Genomic DNA, 25,166 nt, shown 5'->3' with positions numbered 1-25,166 from the left:
ACATCTTCTTGGTTCCCACTCTGATGTAGTCTTGCCCTAGGAGTATTCCCTGCCCTGTCGCACACGCCCTCATCACATGGATGTGTATTCACCACAGACCTTTATCCTGTCCTCCCAAGAAGACAAAGCAAACAGAGGTACATGAAGCTATCTTATACAGAAAAATGTGAAATTTGAACTTTGCTACACACGTATTGTATAAAAAACAAGTCTGTAAACAAGTTTCTTATGTAAACATACAGAAAAATAAAGACTTTTATCTGTTAAAACAGGAGCATGATGTTCAGAGCTATAAATAAATAACTTACAGTAGCTGCTCTTTTCCTGATCTGAAAACCCATTTTTGTAAAAAGGCTTTAAACACATTGTTGAGTGACCATAAGCACCTGTGCACAAGGAAAGTGCAGACACGTATGAGAGACGTGCAGAGGACATTTTAATGAGTCGTGGCTACCCCGGCTTCATCTGCGGTCATAGAGAATAAAACCCCTGTGAGCCTGCATTTGATATGACCAGACATGGAGCTGTAAAAGGGAGCACAGAATTGCAGCTACCCTCCTCTAATTTAATCTTTAATGTACCCAGGCCAATTTAATTAAACATTTTATGTTGGCAACGGCAGTTCTATGCCCAGGGAGAAATATCTCTTGTTTAATTGCTCCGTTGTCTTGAGAGACCCAGCGTCTCTAGCCAGTGTTGTCCCCCATCAAATGTCTTATTCTCCAGGTGTGGGTTTTAATGCAACTCCACAGCATATGGTAGGACCCAATGCTTAATTTTATTATCTAAGCAAAAGGTCATGGAAATGATTAGTTTGATGTACATCTCCTGATTCCCTGATTCAGCTCAGAGTGTGAATTTCATTTGGTGCTACATTTCTGAAGTTCTAGTAAAGGGTATTTTGCTTTCTATTTGCTAACTATACGAGAAGGTTTCCCGATACTCCAAGACTTCACCTTCAGTTTGGGGCAAGAATTATGTCTTTGACACTCCCTATAACTGTTATTTCGCTTTATAGTTTGGGAGAAAGTAAAATTCTGGTCACGTATGATATATTGCACTCAGGAATATCCAGCCTGAAATTTAAGTCTTCAGATTTTCATTCTTTTTTAGGAAACACTGGCCCTCACTGTCCATCAGATAAAATTTCCAGGGTAAACCTATTCTAAATTATTCAGCACTTTGGGTTGCTTTGGAAATTAATAGGGAATTGGTGAGGATAGTTGCCAAAGCATCAAATACTTTTGAGGATGCCTTCTTTCTGAAGCATATAAGCTGTTACTGAAATCGACATTAATTTGCAGCCTCAAAGTAGACTAAAATGGAGTTATCCCTAGTGGAAGTGTCAAAAAGTGTGCTTAAACTTAACCTGGCACACAGTCCTACATCAGAGCAAGAAAAAGAAGTGTGTTTTGACTTCTTGCTTAATTTAATGTGCTAAAGCAAAATGAAAAGAGACATGACTTAATTTGAGGAAATTAGAGCAAAATGCCGTACCTTAAGCTTCCTGATAAGGAAGACCCTTATGCTTGATAAGGGAGACCCTGACCCTGTGAGGCCAGGTCCCAGGTTTAAGCCCAACTCCCCCCCCCCATCACTCCCCACCCCTACCCCAAGAACAACTGGCTAGCTTTATTGAGTTTTCTGGTCACAGGGCATCTGCTCTGCATGCCACTGGTTTCCAAAGGAACTGGGCCAAGGCACTGAGGTTAAATTAGTATAAATCTTTCGTTGCCAGTAGGCAGACTGCTTCCAACATGTTTTTCTGACAGTACAAGGCTATATTCATACACAAGGACTGTTCACCCTGAAAATACATGCTTTCTCTCCCTGCAATAACACACGCATATTCAAAAAAAAAAACCCTGTAACTGCCAACAAGATTTAATGTCTATCTTCTGTTTACGGTTATTTAGAATCTGTCCTTCTCTTGACTGCTTTGTTTCTTGTGCTGCCACCACCAAAATTCCCTGAGGGAATGTGGATGTCTGCGTGCCCCATACCCTCTGTGTGTCTTTGTTCTCCAGAACGCCAGGCTTGGAGGGTTACAAAGGGTGGTTGCTCTCAGCCTTGGTCATACTGCACCTCCTCTAAAAAGAATGGAAAGGTTAAGAGATCTGGCCTTCAAGGGAAAATCCTTTAAAGGTGCTTTTCCAATCCTGTAGAGCAGATTCATGTTCAAAGAGGGAGATGAAGTAGGTCTGGCCTTGTTTTGAAGGACTGGAGACTAGTTCTCCTTTCAAACTTGATGTTATAGTATTTTTGTGACTATATAAATTTTTTAAAGTTGTCGCAATTTTAGGTGTGAGTTTTCCTATTCATCATGAAGGTCATAGAATATGCTCTGAGTTGGCAGATTTACAATGGACCAAGAACTCACTTTTTAACATAAGTAACTTAGATAGGTTAGGAATGCCCTTCTAGCCTGTCTGACTCTGGACATGGGTACCCCTACTTGGTACTTTACAGCTCTCACAATGTACTCTAACACTGCAGGCATCCAAGATGCCCTGCGTTCTATAGGTAGCTGCTTTTTGGAGGTCTGTGCACACAATTTGATTTGACTACATTCCACTTAAATTTCCCCAGAACACTAGCTTCAGTCAAACTAGTGTTCATTTTCATTATTGGTTCCTATGGTGGCCAGAGTTGGTCGTGACTAAATTTGCCAGTGTTTTCCTAAGAGGTATTTTGCTCTCCCACAGAACCACATCAGCTTTTAGGGTGGTTTTAGAAGATGAGAAGTCATGACTTAATTTTGGGAACTAAAAACTGTCCAACTGATACTGTGTTAGAAAGTGGTTCAAGGAGTTTGGGGGGCCATTCATACCACTTTGCTCAGCAAATCTTATCTTGGAAAACTTCTCTGCCCCATTTCATTTGAATTTCCCCCCAGACATCATCATCTGGGAATCACTGTGACAGATCTGACATCAATATACTTGCCTGAGAGATTAGAATTATGTCTTTCCACATATATTGCAAAGGAGAAGGTGTTCCGTTTATTTCCTGTCCCCTGACTAATGCTTTCCTATCACCATATGGGTGTACATACTAAAGTTATAACGCAAGGAAACATTTATCCTCTTCATATGCTCTTCAGAAAGCCATTTGGCACCAGTACAGAATTTAACTTAAAGACTCTGTAATTTGGAATTCACCAAATACATTGAGAGTTCTAGAAAGAGAAATGAAAATGGTGGCGGGGTGGGTGGGGGGACCCACCTTTTTTGTTTCTGAAAACAATATTTAAGGTCAGAACTGTTTAAAAAGAAGCACTGCTAAAAAGTTACAGGATTCAGAGAAACATAGTATTTTTGTACAGTATCTTCTAAAATGTTCAGACCTCTCTCTACATCTCTTTACAATGTAATGCCTCTAAGTAATTGGTTTCCCAATAAATTGATTTTGATGCCGCTTCTGCTGTGTTCTGTGTGATTAATTCAAGCAGAAACTTTAGCAGGGGGAAATTGCTAACAGAAGTTTCTAGTACCTAAAGGTTTGCTTAGAAGGGGAGAGGGTAACGTGGGGAGGGGATGATTGAATTTCTGCTGTACAGAGGTTCTGAGTCATCTATAAGAGTCCAAATCATGGTACCTATAATTTCTTACCCTGGTGGGTTGGAAAACCCATGATGACATGATATCTCTACCCCCAACCATGCTTTTCTCTGGATTCTTCCTGCTTAGTTACATATGCCTTTTTCCTGCCCTCTTGCTAACATGTGCCCAATGACATACTTCTAACCTGCTAATGTTTCTTGGAAGGTAAGCTCTCTTGCATTCTGATAATTGTCTATTTGATTTTAAAAGCCAGAGCACCCTGAGGCACCTCTACCTAGATAAAAATAGATTCGTTTATTAGAGTTTGCAAATACTTCTGTAATTACCTGTGCATTTTACTCCTTCTGCTTAAAGAACTTTATGATGGATTCATTTAAGCAGAGGAGATCTTTGCTAACTTAAAAGACTGAAAACAAAATTCCAGGGCAACTCTAGCTGAAGGTGATGGATTTAATATGATTTTGATTATGTCTCCTCCCCTTAGAAAGTGCCTTCAGTATTCATATTTGAGGCACTCTTGTGCTGTTTGAATAGTGCTCATGATGTAAATCATCAAGTAATTTTGCATTTATCAAGCAGCCACGTTCTGCTGCTTTGGCGGGGGGAAGGTTCCATCCTCAGTTACAGGCAGTGTGGAACAGATGACCACATGTCGATCTGATTGGAGTTTGTCCCCAGACAGTATTTCTGCATCAGCCAGAACTGTCATGGCGGATGTGGAGATGGTTTGTTTTCACTCCATCCTGAGCCAGCACCAGGTAGAGCAGGTGTCAGTGCCTGGCCCCGTGCGTAGGAGCGTTGCGTAGTTACGCTGAGTGTCTTTTGTGCCTAACATCTTCATCTCCTTTCCTGTGCATCGTGCCTATCGTGTTCCGAAATGTGAGACCGTGATTGGTTGTGTTCCAGTTTGTGTGCAGTTTCCTTGCCTGACTTTTCTTTTTCTGTTTTTCCTTTTCCATTTTCAACATCTATTATTTGGTTCCACAATGTTTCTGCCACGGGTGGACCATTAAATGTTCCAAGGAGAGTTGAACGGACCTGTGCATTAATTCTGCGTTTTGTGCTTTTCTAGGTATCCAGAGAGAGCCCAATCCCTATCCTGTAATAACCGTAGAGCACTTTAAAGAATCAACGGGTTTTAAAGGCCTTCCCCTGTATCCAGACCCCTCCAGAGTACCTGGAATGAAAACTCAGAACAGTTTAGAATATGACTACTTAGCCCGAGATGGCCCTTCCAGCAACAGCTCATTCCACAGCAGTGAAGAGGAAGGGACCGACCTCGAGGGGGACATGCTGGACTGCAGTGGGTCTCGACCTCTCCTCTTGGAGTCGTCAGAAGAGGATGAGAGCTGCAAGCCTCCGCAGGGGAAGCTGGGAGGAGCCACTCCCTTCACTCAGCCAGAAGTCTCTCCTGAGCAAGCCAAGGCAGCGCAAGGTGGAAGAAAGAACCAGTTCGGAGCCCTCACGCAGCCAACCGCTGATGGACTTGGTGAGCCAGATGTTTTCGCCACTGCTCCCTTCAGGAGCTCGAGGGTTCCCGCTGATGACGTGGACATTTTCACCAAAGCCCCATTTGTCTGCAAGGGCAGTGTGGCTCCTTCCCAGCCAGAGGAGGCGGACGTGTTTTTGAGAGCTCCTTTCACTAAAAAGAAAAGCATGGAGGAGTTAACCGTTGCCCAGAGCGCCTCCCCGGAGTCTCCTGCGCAGCCCGGTCTCCTCCGTCAGACCAATGACGTCCCTCTGCTCCCGGGCCTTGATCGAGCCGTGCATCCCTCTGTCCGAGCTCAGTATTCCATGGCTGGTTTTGCCCAACCGTCTAACCACCCCTCCCATTCTGTACAAGCAGCAGACCATCTTGACAGCGTGTCTCCCAGGGGCACCTCTCTGGAATCTGGGGCCCATCCTAATGACAGAAACAAAGGACCTCAGCCCCAGAAAGAATCTGTCTCAGGCCCCGTGGCTGGCAAACCATTCCGCCCCCAGTCTTTATCCAAATATTCCCGTCACTATAGCCCGGAAGATGAGCCAAGTCCAGAAGCCCAGCCCATCGCTGCCTACAAAATTGTTTCGCAAACCAATAAGCAGTCGATAGCTGGCTCTGTTTCCATCACATCCCTTTCCTCCAGGACTACGGAGCTGCCAGCTGCTGATCCTTTTGCTTTAGCGCCCTTTCCTTCGAAATCGGGCAAGCAGAAACCTTAGGAGCCATACCTGAGCCTTAGGCCACTGTCTCTACCCGACCCTTAATACCCACCACATCACTCCCAGCTGAGCCTTCCCAAGAAGAAATATTGACATATCAATTATTATCTTTCAGTTCCATGAGTCAGCAGGAATTCTTCAGTCAGCAAACTCAGTCGAGGTGATAACTTAGTTGAAACTCCTTTAAGTTATGCTCAATTCTTTTGTTTATAATGATTTCTGGACTTTCAGGCATTTCCATCTCCACCTCCACCCAAAGCTCTGCTTTTTGTTGTTTGCCTAGAAACTGTTGAAGTCTAGAACTACTTCCCGGTAAATCCAGAAATAACTTCCCAAAGGGGCCATGTTATTGCTAGTTTGACTCCTGTAGTTGCTGTTCTGAGTCATGTCTATCAAGGAATCAAGATGAGTTCCTCCCGGACTTGGTTTCATACTCTTGAAAAGGGTATATTTCAGGAAAGAAAGCCAGATAAAAATTCTGCGCATCAAAAGGAAGTGTAATCCTGCAGATACTAATCATTCCTGTGAAGCCGGCAGCTCTAGAAGGATTCTCTGGATCTGAGTCTGTGCAAGCCACACTGGTCCTCGTGCATGAGTGTCTGTGGGTGTGTGACGTGTGTCAGATCCTTTGTAGAAATGCAAACATATCTATGCTCATGTCTAATAGTGTTGAGCCTTCCCCATGTGCACACTTTAAAAATTCGTGTGAGCGCACAGCTATGTGTGTGCATGTCTATGTGCACAGGAAACATTCTTCCTTTAGCTAAACCCTGTCCCACCTCGCGTACCTCCACAATCACTCATTTGCTGGCATTGGTCTCCTGACCTAACTGACTTGAACCCTGTTTTTATTGAGTTCTTTTCTCATGGCAAAATTGAATTCATTGGAATGTATAGGAAAATCCTGTTGGAACTGAAGTTTCTAAGTAGATTTTTTTTTCCCTCTAGAATTTGCTATGAACAAATTCCATTTACACAGGCTTGAAAAATTGATTATCCTTATACAGTTCCCCCTCAGAACAATAGAAAAGAGCACATTGTTACAGTTCCAACCACTGGGTTTGTGGTCTAAGTAATTTTAAAAAGTACTTAAAAACCTTAGGTCTGAGCACTCCATGCTGTCAATACAAAATTAATTAATCGTGAGACTAGGCTACAAACTAGATTTGCTTGTTTGTTTTTCCATATCCTTGTCACCTTTGTCTACTGCTTCTTGAGGAAATAGAAATCTGAGACATGTAAATAAGTTTGGGAGAAAGGAAAAGAGCTGAACCAGCCAGCCATGAAAACCTTTTGATTCTCTGTCCCCTTGGATGCTAAAGTAGGTCAGATAGGTGCCTCACTTGTGTTTTTGAAATGTCTTGTATTTCTGGAAAGATCTGACTTACTCTTGGCTGTTTTCATACCCTTTATTATTAGTGCCTTAATATGAAACTTACGTCTCAGTGGGAAGATTTCTGCTGAAGATGTTCAGATTCCTATTTCAACTTGAAAGCTTCCTGTGACTTGTAGTAAATGTTAGTGATTTCTCCATTAGCTGGAGATGTTGGGAGAGTTGCTTACCAACCCAGATTAATGATTTAAGAATTATGGGAAATTTGGCCAAGAATCAAGCCTGAATGCCAAACTCAACTGCAGTTAAGTGTCATACTTTTAAATTTGAAGTTCAGGGATCTTGGCAGTAAAATATGAACAGATACTTTTCAAGACTTTTTCTAGTTTAGTCTCCACCTATTTCAGCTGTCCAGGTTAAAAGATAAATTTAAATAATAGGTACTGGATCAGGGCTCCTAGCAATGATTTTCCAACTGAGGTTTCAGCAGTGCTGATCCTTCACTTTTACGGATGCTAAATGTTCATTGGGCTTTTCTCCCAATGATCATTTCTGAATTTTCTGTGTAACAATGGATGTAGAATCATCTTTCCAGTTGAATAGTTTTGGCTAACAGGTGTGGAACTTAGCACCCCAAACTCTTCCCTTGCCTTTATCAATTAAAGCCTTCACGTGCAGGAGTGAAAAGGACGGGGATATTCAAGGAGAGTTCTCACCCCAGAAACTCTTAAAGCAGAAGGTCATTCTAATTCACCAGAGGTCTTCAGGATTACCTCTGTAACAGCCCTGCAAAATGACTTTCCTTTAGTTATTTGATCACTCCCCTCCTGATCATTTTAGTTCTCAAGGTGAAAATCAATAAAATCTTGGTAATTTTATTACATAATTGAATCATTTGTCAAGCTGTGCTTGTAATCCTTTTTTATTCTCACTGGAGACCTATGATGGCTGGAGACTCTAAATACCTGTTTTGAACAAGAAATGAATATAAACACATGCAAATGACTTTTGTGTTGTTCTTACTGAATGATGCATGAAAATTTTAGGACTATCGGATTACATTAATTATTAGTTAATAACTAGTGAACTCTGCGCTGATTTTCTTTGGATCATATAGGGTAAATGCATCATTTAAAGACAAAATGTTCTTGGGACTTCCCTGGCGGTCCAGCGGTTAGGACTCCACACTCCCACTGCAGGGGGCATGGGTTCAATCCCTGGTCAGGGAACTAAGATCCCGCATGCTGCATGGTGTGGCCAAAAAATAAAAAAATAATAAAGATAAAATGTTCTTGCCAGAGTCCATCCTGAATCTGGAAATCTGGAAAATTTTCGTTTTAAGGGAATCAGGAGTGCTCAGGGTGCTTTGAATTAGTAGCGAATGCATGTTTCCAACAACTACTGCATTAGGTTAACCCTAAGGAGAAAAAGAAAACATATAGTCAACAAAATACTGCACTACTTGTTTTGGTTTGTTTTGTGTGTCACTTGCTTTACACATATATGGAATGCAGGAACCTGTGACCTTTCATTTCAGTGGAGCACAATGAGCCAGAGTACATTTAGAGAGAAAGCATTGACCCGCAGCATGCACTAATGAACTCTTAAAGAATCCACATTAATGGACTAACAGGCACTATTGAATTAATGAAGTTATGTGTGGTGAAAAATATTTAGCATGTCTGTTTCTTGGGTTCACATACAGATAACCCTTTAGCTCCAAATCCTTGTTAGATTGGAAAATGGAATGAACAAAATTTGACGCTTGAAGCAGATGCAGGGCAGGACCCAAAGAAATCTAGGTCACAAACTCCATTTCATTCTGGGCCCACTCATTGTGAGTTGAAAATTTCATATGTGTGGACTGGTGTATATGTATTCACACGCCCACGTTAGGTCTGAGTTTAACCTGGCAACCTTTCTGAACTGTCAAGAAAAATACCAGTATCTTATTGACCCATTATTTAGTAAGTTTTAGAATACACGTACATCAATGTTTTCAACTATTTGGTGGACATTTCGCTGACTCAAAAGGTAGCGGATTTTAGTTTTCTGTAAAATAGGTGTAATCACCAGAGTCATTCTGACAATAGAAATTCAATCATGCTATATTTGCTTCCCTAAGGAAGTTGTCAAAACATAGGTTATATAGTATGTATGCATCCTATCAAATAGGAAATTTTATTATAGGAAACTAGAGAAAGGTGAGATCCAACTCACTCTTTAGCAGGAAGGATACTACCTAAATTGGAGTCCCTTGGGTCCCTTTAATAAAGAAAGATGTTATTCTCTGCTGTGTATTTGGAATTGAAATTGGAGAACACAGGCCAGTCAAGTTCGGAATTGCTGCTGGTCACACAGATGCAGTTTTATATGAGAAATTTGGAACCCAGATTATTCTGATGAAAGGTACATAGGAGAGCCTCTGAAAAGACCACAGCTTGTAAGGAGGCAAGAGCTCCTTGTAAATGCCCACAGCCATCCCTGAGTTCTAATCCTCCAATCCTGCCTTCTGGAGTAAACATGAAGATTTTAAATGTAATCATGTAAATTTAAATTCTTGCTTTTTCCAGTGACTGTCGACTACTTGTTTGTTGGTTGGTTTTTTTGTTTTAACCACCAGAACACTTGCAAACTTGTGAAGTTCACTTAAGGAAGGATTTCAAAATGCTTGAAAATAAAAAGTAGTATCTGGCTGGGAATTGTTTTTGTGTTCTTTTGCTACAAGATAAATTTGCTAGGTTGTGAAAACAACTAGCTGCTCAGCTTCGATGTGGGAATCCACACTGGCAGTGTCTTGATTGCCAGGATGCCATCTTGCTCTCTGACTTCCTGGTCCTACCAGCCTCATTTGCACCTTGACCTTTATTAGGAAACAGGCCTCCCACATGTGATGCCCAGATCCCATCTTTAAACTGCCAGACACAGGTCTTTCCTGCCTTTTCTCTACCCCTGCAAGTCTTCCTGGCTCACCTTCCTTGTTAATTTCCTCACTTGACATTCCCCTATTATAATCGTACCAATTAAGTGGGGAGTGAGAGGTATGACTGAATGAATGATGATGCTAATTTTTATTTGCCTCCCTTGTTACTGTAAACAGTTTTCTCTTAAATTTTAGCCTAGCCTGTGATAATCTCACCACACTGGAATAATTCCAAATAAGAGTGAAATGGCTCACCTTCCCCTTTTCTTATGGACTAGAAGAAAGGATGAAGGAAGGTTCGCAGAAGCCCAGCCTTACTCTGGAGACACAGCCCAAAAACCTCACGCTCTCTACCTTGATCTAACACAGGCCCAGAGTGCCCTAGAATGCAGGGGCAAGTTTATGTTTGAAGGGACTCTAGAATAGCTTGTAAAAATGGCTAAATGGGGAAATTCCCTGGTGGTCCAGTGGTTAAGACTCTGTGCTTTCACTCCTGTGGGCTCAGGCTCGATCCCTGGTCAGGGAACTAAGATCCCACAAGCCAAAAAAAGAAGCTAAATGTTAACCAGCACACTAGTGGCTTAGTCCAGTATTCCTATAACTTGTAATTCCATAAGAAATTTAGTCTGAGTTACTTCTCTGCAACCTCAATATGAGTGAAACAGTGTTCTGAGTTTATAATAACAATGTTTTTTTCTTGAAATTAAGTCAGTGTCATCTACATTACATTTAATAGATCCATATATACATGTTAGAGGAATCTATGTGATTCCTTTTGGTAAGGAATTACAGAAGTGGTTTTTTTAACCAATGTCAGTTAAAGTGAGATTTGGGGAGTGAGAGAAGACAATATCACCTTCCCACTCTGAAATGGCAAGTCAGGTGTATCTGAGTCAACCAAAGACTCCTGTTTGAGGAGTGTGATTGGAGTGTGTGTGTGTATCCTCATGCTTTCTGCCATGGTGTTAAAGACCTCCTAATGAAGGCATCCCAAGAATACCAAGAGGTGACAGTAGGTATTTGAAATGAGTGAATTCAGTTCCGTTAGCCTACCGAGTTAGAACTGGAGTTGTACTGGACAAAGGTGAGAGAAAGCAGCCATTGCCTTAGACTCATTTCCACAGTAAGCATGCTCTTCTCATCCACAAGGGTAAAACTCAGTAGGGTTTGACCTAAACTCTCATGTGTGGTATTGGGAGGGCAATAGTGAGCAGAATACTAAAAGGCCTGCAATATGTTACTTTGAAAGAGGGAATATTTAACATCATCTGTTAGGGGATAGGAATGGAATAAAGGCCAAGGACCGTGCTCGTTCCATGCAGAAGAGGTGAACGAACTCCTACCAACTATATTTTGAGTTGACTGAATGAGGAGGTCGACCCAGCTGTAAAGAGTGTTGAGGTCATCAGACCTCAGGAAACAATATGTGCATACAATCTCAAGGTCTGTGAACATGAGAAAGGGAAAAAACATTTATAGAGTTAATCTTAACAGTTCTTGCAATACCTCTTTTTTGCAGACTCTTGGGTTTATGTTATTGCACCCTTTGTGTGAGCTATCTTATGTATCTGATAGTTTTTATGAATACTTGTTTGAGTTGTAAACTCCTGTACACTTTATTAAAATGGACCTAATTAAAATAAATGATTTACACTTTGTATTATTTCTTAAGTCAGATCTTCCTAGGATTGAAGGACTCCATAAGCACCTTTCACTTAGTACCAAGACTAGCTCTGCATTTTTAAGTTTCAAAGAGCAACTCTTGGTTGGTTGGTTGATTGGTTGGTTGGTTTGTTGGTTGGTTTCCAATGCTGGCATTGTTATTTCCTGAGACCTGCTTTTCATCTAGATGTTTGTGGAGGCATAAATGAAATAATAAAAGATAATGGAGCCATAAGGACTGAGCTGGGGAAATCACAGAGCTCCCTGCAACGTAAAGTTTCCTGTGAACTTCTAAAATGTGTTATCTGAATGTGACCTGCATTAATATGTAGTCTTCAAAAAAAAATCACTAAAGAGAGACCATAAGAAACTAAAGAGAGAAATCTTGAGTGGAAGTGGATTATACCTAAAAAATTTTAAATCCATACTGTGGGGAAAACCTTCCTGCCTATTTCCTTTCCAAATCTGAGAAAATAACAAAGCTTTAATGAGCTTGACATCCGTGATTCAGGGAGAAATGGTAATGGGCTGAGTTCACAGACATGGTGTTCAAAGAAGATCCAGGGATCCAAAGAGCTCTAGTATAAGATGCATGAATAAAGCCAGAGTTGCCTACTTTTTCTGAAGATTTATTTAATATCTGATTCATCTATCTATCTTTAAATATGTGCCCTACCTAGTTCTACAATGTGAAGTTCTTATGTATTTTCTATTTCAAGTTCTCATTAGCCAAAAGTAGTCTTCCTTATCGGTGACTCGGACTGTTCTGGGGGAAACCCTTTCAGATGCATCACTCCCACTGAGATGCAGGAGAAGCCTTCTGCAGAGGTGGACAGAGCTTACCTGTGGTGACTTATCTCTGCCTTAATTGTAGGGAGAGCTAGAATTAGAAGCTCCAGCTCCCCTGGGGTGGTCTCTCTGCATACACCCTTTGATGACTCACTTTTGCCAGCCCTGAGACTGGTTGGTAAGAGACCAGCCAGGGAGGAGGTGCCCTTGTATTGTCCCCTAGGTGAGAACCAAGTGGAAGGAGCCAGAGCGAGACCCAGGGAAAAGCCAAGAATAAATGGTTTAGACCTGTTTCTCTGTATTTGAAGATAAAGATCTTTCCCCTTACATCATGTATTTTTTCCTCGAGTTTATCTTTCCTCGTATTGAAGTATGTCAGCCTACAAGGAAGGAGACCAAGTACTTCTTCAACCTGCTTTTATGTAAGCTTAGCCCAGAGGCCCAAAGGACTCCAAGTATTCCCTTCAGAAGGCAGCCCAGTATTCCAGTGCTGAGATTTGGGACCAACGCCATTGCTACATGTGGAATTCTTAACGTCAGATATTGTGAAATTAGTAGTTCTACCAGATCTCCCATGCCTCATCCTGTTTTTGAGGAGGACCTTTTGACCCCAAGGACATATTTTATTTTTCACTCTTTAGAGAAACCTTACATTATCTGAGAGGAATGGATCACAGTTTTCTCTTAGAGTAATCAAAAATTAAATATAAACTGTCAGCCTTTTTTCAGTTTATGATGAATATTACTGGTAGAAATATTCAAGTAAAATTCAAAACAGCTAAAACTGCACATCAAAAATTGATGGAAGACTGAAATCTTGACATTTTAAATCAAAATTTTGATTTGGGAAATTTGAATTTAGTAGGTATAGTGGCCACAAGAGAACTCAGTAGTAGAAACCGTTGGTAAAATTTGAAATGAACTAAAAATTGATGAATAAATCTCCATTGTAAAATGTAGATAGAAAAGGCTGGACTCCAATGAATATAATTACAATAAAATGGAAATACATTGCATAGGAAATTGATCCCTTGTCCACCATTTCCTAGCTGTGTAATCTTGAAACATTACTGAACTTCTAAGGGACTCAGTTTCTTCATCTGTAAAATGGGGATAACGTTAAATGCCCATGATATAGATTGCTATGAGGTGTGCTTAGAAAATGGCCCACTTTAAGTGCTCAATCAATGTTAGCTATTTCTGTTTGATTCACCAGCTTTAGTGGCACCAACATGTGGCAATATCACAATTCCCTCAGCCCACCTGAAATTGTGCTTTACCTGACAGTTTTTAATATTTGTATTTATTTTATATTTTGCACACGAGTTGAGACTTTACTAATCTTTCATATAACACTTTCAAATTCATATAAAATGTGACCATGCTAAGAGCTCGAAAAGAAATGAAGAGAGAGCTAGGGAGCTTGCCAGTGGGGAACATGGATAAAGAAGGATTAACGAGGGAAACGCTTGAATATGTCTGTATGCCAGCAGCTAAGGAGAAACAATGTGTAGAGAGGGAGCAGATGAAGATGAAAGAATAACAAAATGAAAAGTAAGCACACCCAGCACCCAGATCTTCGTTTCTAAATACGATTCTCTAATGGAATTTCTCCACGGAAGCAGGGCTCCATGGAGAAACTGAAGATTCTAGGGCTGGAGCAGGAAATATACAAGATGAACCAGGAGCATCTGTAGTGCTGGAAAGTAAAGGAGTGCTAAAAATAATAATAAATAAAAAAATAAATAAAAATCACAGGGGCACAGACCCAACCTGAATGAACTGCCAATGCTCAAAGCTGAAACAACTTGAGCAATGAAATAAATAACATAGTATTAGGTTACAACAAAGTATAAAGTAAACATCCATGAGCCCATGCTGATATAAAAAATGACTGAATAAATAAATGAAGAAAAGACATATACAGAAGAATTTCAGTTAATTTATTTAGCTCCCCCATCTCCCCAAAGTGGAGCTTAATTCCACAAAACTTAAGTGTGGGTTGTGCATTCAAAGAGTAGTGTATGGAAGGGGAAGGAGCAGGGAGTACCTTCACAGTGGAAAAACCTGACAAACACTGCCTCAGCCAGATGATCAAGGTTAATAGCAACAGTAATAGGTCATGTTGATAACACGAACCCTATGATGTGATGAGAAGGGCACTTCCTTCTATGGTCTTCCTCCCCCTAACCCATAACCCCAGTCTAACCAAGAGAATAATGCCAAACTGTGGAGTTGGTTAATGCTGGTTCCTTAGCTGTGGCAAATGTATAATGGTAATGTAAAATGCTATCAACAGGGAAAACTGGGTAAGGGATAAACAGAAACAATCTGTACTATCTTTGCAAATTTTGTGTAAATCTAATATATTCTGAACAAAAATTTTACTTAAAAAAATAATAAATTGGGCGAATTCCCTAAGGACTGGGAGGGGGAGTAAGGAAGCAGATGGACTGAGAACACAGGTGGAGGTACTGGCTTTGGGTAAGAAAGATGCCTCCTCTGCTATGGGAAGAAGGAGGTAGGATTAATGCAGTGTTGGAGAGGAAAACTTTCTCTCTACACTCTTAGGTTCAGCTCTTGAGGGCTGGCAAATTAAACTTCCAAATGATAGATTAGCAAGAGAAAAGAGTTTTTTTTTTTAAATTGGATCACAGTGGATTAACAACATTGTGTAAGTTTCAGGTGTATAGCAAAGTGATTCAGTTATACATATACCTGTATCTCTTCTCTTTCAAATTCTTTTCCCATTTAGCTTATTACAGAGGAAAGAGATTTTTATTCACATACTTACATGGGCGTTCACAGAAAAATATAACTCATGGAGGCAGTTAGAATTTGGGGCTTATATATATTGGGTTGGCCAAAAAGTTCGTTTGGGTTTTTCCGTAACCTGGGCTTTATGAAAAACCTGAACAAACTTTTTGTCCAACCCAATATCATCTTAATAAGGTGCTGCTGCAAATAATCAATAAACAATCTAAATAAGAATAGAAGAGAGTTTTATTCAAGCCAAACTGAGGACTATAGCTTGAGAAACAGCCTCTCAGTAGCTCTGAGAAGACTGTTCTGAAGAGGTAGGGGAGGAGCCCAGAGATATATGATGTTTTTGGCTGGTCAAGCATAGATCCTGATAAAAGATGACTGCTAGTCACAAGGAACAGCTCTCTCAAGTGAACGAGTTTAGTGACCTTCTATGTATGGGAAGATGCAAGAATCTAGGGTCATTGAAATTCTTCCTGAGGTCTGAATGTAACTATCTAGGGGCCAGTTTATTCAAAATGCAGAATGCCTTATCCTGTGCTGGTTTTTTTTTTTTTTTTTTTACATCTTTATTGGAGTATAATTTCTTTACAATGGTGTGTTAGTTTCTGCTTTATAACAAAGTGAATCAGTTATACATACACATATGTCCCCATATCTCTTCCCTCTTGCGTCTCCCTCCCTCCCACCCTCCCTATCCCACCCCTCTAGGTCATCACAAAGCACAGAGCTGATCTCCCTGTGCTATGTGGCTGCTTCCCACTAGCTATCTATTTTATGTTTAGTAGTGTATATATGTCCATGCCTCTCTCTCGCTTTGTCACAGCTTACCCTTCCTGCTCCCCATATCCTCAAGTCCATTCTCTAGTAGGTCTGTGTCTTTATTCCTGTCTTACCCCTAGGTTCTTCATGACATTTTTTTCCCTTAAATTCCATATATATGTATTAGCATACGGTATTTGTCTTTCTCTTTCTGTGCTGTTTTTTTCCCCCTGAATTCCCTTCAGGGCTCCCACTGTGAGCCACAGCAGTGGACTGTGACTTAACCCTTTATATAACTGGATGGTGGGCAACATTCTTTCAATGGTTAAAGTACGTGTACAATATATGGTTGACAGGTGATAAGACAGACTATTTCAGTTAGCATAAAGTTCAAGCCAAATCATGTATAAGCCAGAATAACTTCCCCATACCTCAGTATTTCTTCCATCAAAGGGAAGGAGAAGGGGAAGGAGAAGGGGAGAAGGACACCTATGGGAAAACAAATGATTTTTAGGAAAAGATAAATGGTTTCTTATGAGAATAGAGATATGATAGCTTTGTGAGAATGTCTGCTTAGGTGATTTCTTATCCATGAGCCGAATTCTCCTCTTCAGTGATGAGTCAATCTTTCCTGGTTGCTAGACTCTTGGGGAGAGGATTTATAACACTTGAAATCTTTTGGGAGGCTCTACTTTTAGGTAGATAAGGGTAGTTCCAAACAAAGCTCCTGAAGTGGTATATTCTGGATGCCTTCAGCAGAAAGAGATAAGTATGTGAGTTTATGCAAGGCTTTAATAGTTTAGAGAGTCAGTTGCCACCACTGCTACCACCAAGGCCTCTGTCTTTTTCTCTGTGAAGTAAAATCTGCTAAGAATGAGGAGGAACTGGATATCTTTGGAGTAGCTAGTAAAGGGAATGGTTAAAAATATATATATACAACCAGTATTTTGAACAGAATGAGTTCAGTAAGATACAATCAGAAAAAGGGCTTAAATGTCATCTTTTTATTCTTCCTGCCTCACTCCTTGATTGAAATTCGGCAAATCCCATTGCCTTCTGGTTACTTTCATCTTTAAAAACTATCTTATTTTCTATCTAACTGTCAAGTATTTAAAAAATCTAGCCAGTGCTTCCCTGGTGGCACAGTGGTTGAGAGTCCACCTGCCAATGCAGGGGACGCGGGTTCGGGCCCCGGTCCGGGAAGATCCCACATGCCGCGGAGCGGCTGGGCCCGTGAGCCATGGCCGCTGAGCTTGCGCGTCCAGAGCCTGTGCTCTGCAACGGGAGAGGCCACAACAGTGAGAGGCCCGCGTACCGCAAAAAAAAAAAAAAAAAAAAAAAAAAATCTAGCCAAGTCTTTATAACCTCCATCTTGTATCTGCCTTAGAGCTTTCTTCCTTTCCCTTGGTTAGGTTCAAAGACCAGTCTCCTCTTCTTTCTACACCTGCCTCCTGCAAGGAAGGGGCTTGGGATCATGGAGCAGTGGTCCTTTTCCTTGGCTGGGGTTGCCTGTGGCTTTCTGCACTGTTCCCCGAAGGGGAACAATTTATGCAAAGGCCCTTAGATGGAAAATAATTCAGCATATTTAAGGAATGGAAAACAGCCAGGGGAAGGGAAAGAGAAAGGAGGCTGGCAGTCAGCCTTCCAGACACTTTATGCTCACACATACAAGCACATACTCAGAGACACAAACTATTTTACGTAAATGGGATCGTTACTATATGTGCTGTTTCTAATCAGTTTTGTTTTCCACTTAATGTAAATGACCAATAATTGGCAAAAAAGAATTATTTAATTTACTTATTTTGGCCGCGTTGGGTCTTTGTTGCTGCGCGCGGGCTTTTTCTAGTTGCGGCGCGCGGGGGCTGCTCTTCGTTGCGGTGCGCAGTCTTCTCATTGCGGTGGCTTCTCTTGTTGCGGAGCACGGGCTCTAGGAGTGCAGGCTTCAGTAGTTATAGCGCACAGGCTTCAGTACTTGTGGAGCACGGGCTTAGTTGCTCCGCGGCATGTGGATCTTCCTGGACCAGGGCTCGAACCCGTGTCCCCTGCCTTGGCAGGCGGATTCTTAACCATTGCACCAGTAGGGAAGGCCCCCCCCCCAATTTTTTTAATCCAGTTTTTGCAAGGGAGAGAAACATATTTTGGTGGCTGACTGAAATGCTAATTGGCATAACTCCCTGAAGTTTGTCAATTAATTGAAGTTTGTCAATTAATCACACACACACAAAAATGGTAAGAGTACTACCTGGAATGAGGTCCCCCAAAGCACCAACAGTTAAGAGGCGGGCAGATGAAATCCTGCAAAGGAGAAAGGAGAAGGAGTAACCAGAAAAATAATAGGAAAAATTGGCAGTTGTGGTGCCAGGGAAGCCAAGGAAGCAGATTATTAAAGGGAGGGAGAGACCATCAGCATTCCACTCCATAGGTCAAGAAAGGTAAAAACCAAGAAGGATCCTTCAGATTCAGCAACATGGATGATGTGGGTGGTCTTGACTAGATCAGCTCCCCTCCCCACACCGGTGGGACACAGAAGGCTGCTTTCGGTGGTTTGAAGAGTGTGAGGTGAAAAACTAGAGACTGAAAGTGTAGACAATTCTTTTATGCCATTCGACTTTGCAGGGGGAAGAAAAAGAAAAGAAAAGGTGGTGGTTTTAAGGTGGTTTGGGGCAAGGCCGGATTTTCCTTATGGGAAGGAACAGATAAGAGAGGGAGAAGTTGAAGACAGCAAGATGGTTCCTAACTGGGGTATGTTCTTGGGTGGAAGAGCCACACTGCACACTTGATTCAAGGTCTAGCAGAGAGTAAAGGGGAAAGCCGTGGATGACACTGAGGTCTAGAATGGGTCAGCAAAGACAGAAGCCAACACGCAGCCTTGAGAATGTAAGATGCACTCAGAGGAGGCTCACGTGTCCAGCCCCAGAGCAGCCACAGCCTGAAGCCCCGCCCACCCCCTTAGAGGCCTCCCCTTCCATGTAGCCTCAACTTCTCCGACAACAGGTGTGTTGTTTCCCTTACAGAAACCAGTCCTCTGTGTATATCTTCTAGAACAGTGCTTCTCAAACGTTAGCCTGCATCAGAATCACCTGGAGGGTTTGTTAAAACAGATTACTGGACCCCAGCTCCGGAGATTGTGATTCAGTAGGTCTAACGTGTGGTGTGATAATTTGCATTTCCCACGTGTTCCCATGCGGCTGCTGCCCTCAGTCCACATTTTGAGAACAGCTGTCCTAGAGAAAGCTTTTTACCCCAGTAAGATCCTGGAGAATAGTTAACGAACTTTTGTACTTTGCTCTGGAAATCAGTCAATACTTATGCTTATACTGCAAAAGGCAGCTCCACACGAGGTGAGTTCTCTCTGCGTGTTGGTCCAACATGACCGAGTCCACAAACCCAGCCTAACCCAGGTCCACACGGGCCCCATGGGAGAAGAGCAGGCAGCTCGCTGGAGAAAGGCGAGAACCTTCCCAGGGGAGGCTTCAGGGCGTCTTTTGAGACAGTTACTGAACTGGGCCTGAATGGCAAGCAGGTTCCTACCAGAGGCAATGGGCGGGTCTAGAATGTTCCGCAGGATCAGGCTGTGCAAACGCAGCACCTATTAAGTGGGAAAAGCAATGTACGGTTCCGCGCATGCGTGCGGAGTCCCTCGTGCTTGCTTGAGGACACCTGCGCAAGCATCGCAACGATTTCTTTTCTTTTTTTTTTTTTACAACTTTATTGGAGTATAATTGCTTCACAATGGTGTGTTAGTTTCTGCTTTATAACAAAGTGAATCAGTTATACATATACATCTGTTCCCATATCCCTTCCCTCTTGCAAGGATTTCTTTTTTCCCCGTTGCCCAGCCTCATGAAGTAGGTAGGTAATGATTTCAAACAGCCTACGCAAGCCCGCCCCGCTCATCCGCAGCAGAGCCCCGCGCGGCCGGTAGGGTGCGCTATTCACGGTGCCTTTCCAGATCCCGGCCGGCCTGCGCCTGCGCGGGGCTTGAGCACAGCTGCGAAGGCTGTGCGGGCTGGAGCTGCCTATCCCACACCTGTGCGCTCGGACCAAGATGGCGGCGGCGGCTCTCCTGGGCTTGGGAGCTGCGGCGGCTGCCGCGGGGCTGCGGAGGCGGTAGGTGGTGAGCCCGGGGCTGCGTATAGCGGTGCCGCTGGGCTTAGCCAGCAGAGCGGTCGCCTCCCCGCCCGCCCTCTCTTACACCGGGTGGGGAGAAGTGCCCCTAACCTTGCCTTTGGGTCCATCCCCATCGCCGAAGTTGGGGGTTTAAACCCTGAGGTGGGCAGCTCTCGGTGAGGCAGCTCTGCGACCCGGTTCTGGCGGGCCCTGCCGGCCTTGTCCCAGGCTCCGAGACCCGGTGCCTGAGTCCCTGTGGTGGGGAGACTCTCAGAGACCGGCGGTAGGGACCTCACCGAGGAGCTGTTTTTAAATCGGGGCCCCTCCAGCCCTTCCACCCCGTGCATTCGTTCTGCCTTTTAAACACAAAATCAGAACGTCAAAATGTCACTCATTTTCTTAGTGAGGCCTACCTAGAAGGGGAACGTGACCAATCTGAAGTCACACAGCATCTAAGTGCTGGAACTCTAGATTTCCGCGCCCCACCCACCAAACCCACTCAGTTCCCTTGTCTTTCGTCTTTCCATTTGCCCTGTCTTTGCGTTTGGCTTCCCAGGGACATCTGTCAACACTGGTTAGGTGAAAGGCACTGAGAACATTAAATAGATTGTTGTACCGTGGTTTCTCTTATGGAACAAAAGGAGAAGAGGGCCTAACAAGGGTTGACCCCCTGAGTGTTAGGGGTTTTAGTGCTAATGATGCTCTTTAAGTTGAAATGCATTTCCTAAAATAATTAGGTTTGCAGAAGGATTTTTTGTTAGTCACCTCCTGCCTCCCTCTCTTATTTTTGAGTAGATGTCTTCCTGGAATAATTTAACTCACCTTTACTATTTTATTACTCTAACCCATCTCCGTCAGAATATGTATCCATTCTGCCTTTTCCCTGGGCTGAAAGGAAATTTCCGTATTCCAGGTGTAGTTCCGTCCTTGGTGTACTTCCATATTGCAAGGTAACCAAGATTTAGGCAGTGTGCTATAGATAAAAATGCTTTCACCCCAAACCTGAATTCCATTTAATGAATCATTGTTGGGCACCTATCGCATACTAATAATAGTGGTAGCTAACATTTACTGAACACATTGAACACATGCACTGTTGTAAGCACTTTACATGGATTACCTGGATCCATGTTTGCCCCAGTCTATGAGTTAGCGGTGAATATTAACTTCATTTTGGAAATGAGGAACTGAGGTAGGTCATCATGCTGGTGGCTAGGGACAGCAATGAAGACAGTCCCTCCTCTTTATGAGTTTGCAGGTTGAGAATAATCAGAGAAATGTAAAAAACAAAAAGTGATCATAAATATGCTTAAAATTCCTCAGTGACTCCTGTGAAATGAAAATTGGAATGGATGGTAATAGTATTTTAAAGTAAACTGCATTTTCATGTAACTTGCGTCAGATTTCTAAAATTTTTCACTAGTAACATCTTTTGTTTACTTTTCTAGTAGTATTTGATTTTCCCTTCTCCCTTTGTTTTTAATTGGTCAAATCCATGAAAAAAAAAATAGCCAGTCAACACTTTGGAAGTTTTGTAACTTTGGTTATTTCATTATGATTATATTCAGAGTAAAATAACCAAAGTTACAAAGCAGCATCAATATGTTTCCAGTCAGAAAGCACGTATAGACTGTTGACTTCTTTAGCAGTTTGGTGGAGAATAGTATATTTTCTATTAGACTTTTGGAGGTACTGAAATGCCTTTCAAAACAAATAGCATAGGTTGTCTCTTTCCAGGGAAACATGGTGGTAGAGACAGAAAAGGAGGGAGACTTTTCACTCTATTTACTTTTATTCCCTTTGAATTTTGAACCATGTGACTCTATCACCTAGTTGTTTTTAAATCTAAAATGGGAAGGACAGTTTGTAGCTCTTTGCCCCTTCATGCATACCTAAGAGTCTGGAACTCCAGGTTATAAATCACTGATGTAGATGCATTTCTGTTTCTTTCCACCAGATATTGTATATTCTATATACACTCAGTGATAAAGGCTATAAATCTCCCCTTGAGCTCTTGTTTTTAAATTGTTTGTAGATATTGCTTGTCTAAGGGAGTGGAAATAATGTTGTGGATGGAAAATGAAAATTCATCTTTGTTATTTTCATTATGGTTGTTTTATATATGAGAAGTAGAAACTTGAGTTTAAGAGATTATCTCTTAAAATGTCATTTTTATTTGTTTTTAAATGTAGATTCTGTCATATGATGAATCCATATACCATTAAGAAACAGCCTCTGCATCAGTTTGTCCAGAGACCACTTTTCCCACTCCCTGCAACCTTATGTAACACAGGTAAAATTTCATCTCTTTTAGAGCAAACTGCCTGAATGAAATTTTGTGGGTCATAAGCAATGAGAATTTGTAAAATTTTCTATTCAGATGCCTATAAAAAGAATATAACATTTTTTTCTGCCATAAACTACACTTTACTGTAATTATTTGTTTACACATATCATTTGGCCTTAAATTTCAAGAATCCTGAATACAATGTCCAGTACTTCTATGAAATCTCAGTTTCTTGTGTAACACATCTTCTAGAACGTAAGAGTTGCACAATAAGTGATTTCTCAATCAAAAATATAGAAAAGTTACAAATGGGTTTGTGTTTCAAAGAATCATATGTATTTTAAGCTATTGCCCTCCTTATTTTCATAAGAATACCTCTAAAATCAGTAAGTTTCTAGCTTTCACCCAGGCCTTAAGACATAGTACTTTGAATGTAGTTTTTCTTTTTTTGTCAACATTAATCACTATGGTTTTGTTGACAGTCTTGTTGATGTTACATGCTTTTATTTTCTTTAATCTTGGAAATAAGTATAAATATAGGATTTGAAAATTTTTGCAATATGACCACTGTCATGTGGTTAGGGAACCTTGTCGGGGAGGGTGTGTGTGTGTGTGTGTGTGTGTCTGTCTGTGAATGCCTACCTATATGTGCTTATGGAGCTGTAAGAATTGGGATTCAGCTCTTGGCCCATCTCCATTTCCATCACTACCTTTAACTCCTCCTTGTGGCCATGCTACTCTAGAAGGTGGCTAACTCTGGCTAATGCCATGAGTTGGATCAGGGTAGAGACCTTACCTCCCCTGTATCCTGGGGCAAGAACAGGAGTGCCGTTCCTGTCTCCTTGAGTCACAGAACAATTTAGGCATAAATATTGAGTAACTCAGCATCTTAAGCTACTTTAATTAGACTTTTAAATTTTGTAGAACTGAATTATGTGGTCATCTAGACTTTTCAGATTGGAAACCTGCTGATTTTAGTCTTTGATATTGACTTCAAGCACCATTAATTTATATTTGAGGGGGAACTTATGCCTACCTTTTTATCTGTTACCTATTATACCAAGCATAATAGGAAAGATTATTTTACAAGAGTCTTTCTCTCCTGTTGTAACTGTTATGACACTTTCAGAGGATCTTTATGGATGATGGATCTGAGAGTCATTTTTGAAATACCTAATTTAACCCAGTTTAGGCTATAACTGGAATGATTTTGTTAATACCTAGTCAAATTACTTTTTTTGAAATACCTTTGTTCATTGTTGAAATTTATGTAGTGGGCTTCCCTGGTGGCTCAGTGGTTGAGAGTCCACCTGCCGATGCAGGGGACACGGGTTCGTGCCCCGGTCCAGGAAGATCCCACGTGCTGCGGAGTGGCTGGGCCTGTGAGCCATGGCCGCTGAGCCTACGCGTCCGGAGCGTGTGCTCCGCAACGGGAGAGACCACAACAGTGAGAGGCCCGCGTACTGCAAAAAAAAAAAAAAAAAAAAAAAAATTATGTAGTGATATCATATATTATCATATTTTCTATTTCAGACATATGTAGATTATACTCTCTTAAATTATATTTTACATTTATAGTTCTTCAAGTGTTTCTAAAAATTTTTCTTTCTGCATGTATAGTTTTACACAAATGGACTGAGTAGAATAAAGCCAGGTTTAATTCTTCAAATGTTGGTGGAGTGCCTAATATGTGCAGAGATTTTGGTTACCAATATATTATTAAGAAAGGACACAGAGATGATTGGTCAGAGCCAGGGTTAAAAGAACCTTGTTTTCTGTGTATTTACAGAAAATGGCGGCAGCACTTTATATAATGTTCCATCTGAACATTGTAGTGCAGATTGTCAGAGGAATTTATTGGTTGGAAGTAGAAGTATTTTAAATCAAGTACTTCAACACTGAGGTTATCATTTTTCATTTTTTTCTTTTTTAGGATTTGCCTGGTCACCAAGTCACCAACTAATATCTTTACAGGACAGTGACTTAAGCAAAATATATGGGAGTTTAGTTTCAATTTCTACTTTACCAAGGAAATGACTCAATATCAGTTAGCTGGAACTGCATGGCGAGGTGCAAAAACAATCTCTGTCAAATTAGAATCTTCTCTTTTAACAGTTAAGAAAAGCATTTTTATACCAACCATACGTTTTACCAAATTTAATCTCTTTCTAATTTAAAATAAAACTTGTTTTTTGATACTTTACTCTTTCTTAAGATATGTGATATGAGGATTATGATAGGATAGAAAGACTGATCTTAAGTATATTTTCCTTTTATGCTTGGCACTAATACTTATGGAGTGGTAGTATGCACAATGGTTAAACAAGTCAGTGCTGGAAAATTGGCCAGGCTTGAATCCTGGCTTTGTCACTTAACTAGCCGAGTGACTTTGAGCTTTAGTTTCCTCATTTATAAATTAGGATAAAAACAGTGCCTCCTTGGCAGGATGTAAGGATTAAATGATATAATTCACATAAAGTGCTTAGCACCATGCCCAGCACATGATAATTACTCAATAAATTAACTTATTTCCATATACTGCTCTAAGAAGAGAATTGGGTGGTGGTGTTTGGTTTTTTTTTTTTTAAGTCAGAAGGTTTATTTTCATAATAAGTAACCAGAGCCTGTTTAATAGTTTTAAACTGTTAAAACCTCAGTACTATCTTTTTGTCCTACGAGCTGTTATCATAATAGCAAGGTAGGAAATTAAAGATTAAAGATTCTTTTATTCTCAATCTGATCATGGCCCTAGAAGGAACAGAGAAGAAA

The 25,166-nt window shown here is 41.3% G+C and overlaps 2 protein-coding genes across 15 annotated transcripts in view; both read left to right on the top strand.

The window, feature by feature from the left end:
- The window catches only part of AAK1 (AP2 associated kinase 1), a 167,263-nt gene extending 155,613 nt beyond the window's left edge, over window positions 1-11,650 (top strand). For all 12 annotated transcript variants that reach the window (XM_082643342.1, XM_082643344.1, XM_082643343.1 and 9 more), the window contains one exon: window positions 4,636-11,650. In XM_082643342.1, coding sequence (XP_082499468.1) covers window positions 4,636-5,765 — 1,130 coding nt within the window. In that variant the 3' untranslated portion in view covers window positions 5,766-11,650. The remainder of the gene's footprint in view (window positions 1-4,635) is intronic.
- An 8,346-nt stretch (window positions 11,651-19,996) lies between these two features.
- The window catches only part of NFU1 (NFU1 iron-sulfur cluster scaffold), a 29,683-nt gene continuing 24,513 nt past the window's right edge, over window positions 19,997-25,166 (top strand). The window contains exons 1-2 of one of the 3 annotated variants that reach the window (XM_082643334.1): window positions 19,997-20,110; window positions 22,303-22,403. In XM_082643334.1, the coding sequence (XP_082499460.1) occupies window positions 20,049-20,110; window positions 22,303-22,403 (163 nt within the window). In that variant the 5' untranslated portion in view covers window positions 19,997-20,048. Of the gene's footprint in view, window positions 20,118-20,147; window positions 20,273-22,302; window positions 22,404-25,166 lie in introns of those variants that run through there. The other 2 variants (XM_082643335.1, XM_082643336.1) reach the window with 2 other exon arrangements.

The sequence above is a fragment of the Mesoplodon mirus genome (genome assembly GCF_964341445.2).
Source record: "Mesoplodon mirus genome assembly, chromosome: 14".
Taxonomy (NCBI): Eukaryota; Metazoa; Chordata; class Mammalia; order Artiodactyla; family Ziphiidae; genus Mesoplodon; species Mesoplodon mirus.
This window is presented reverse-complemented; position numbering and strand designations above follow the sequence as displayed.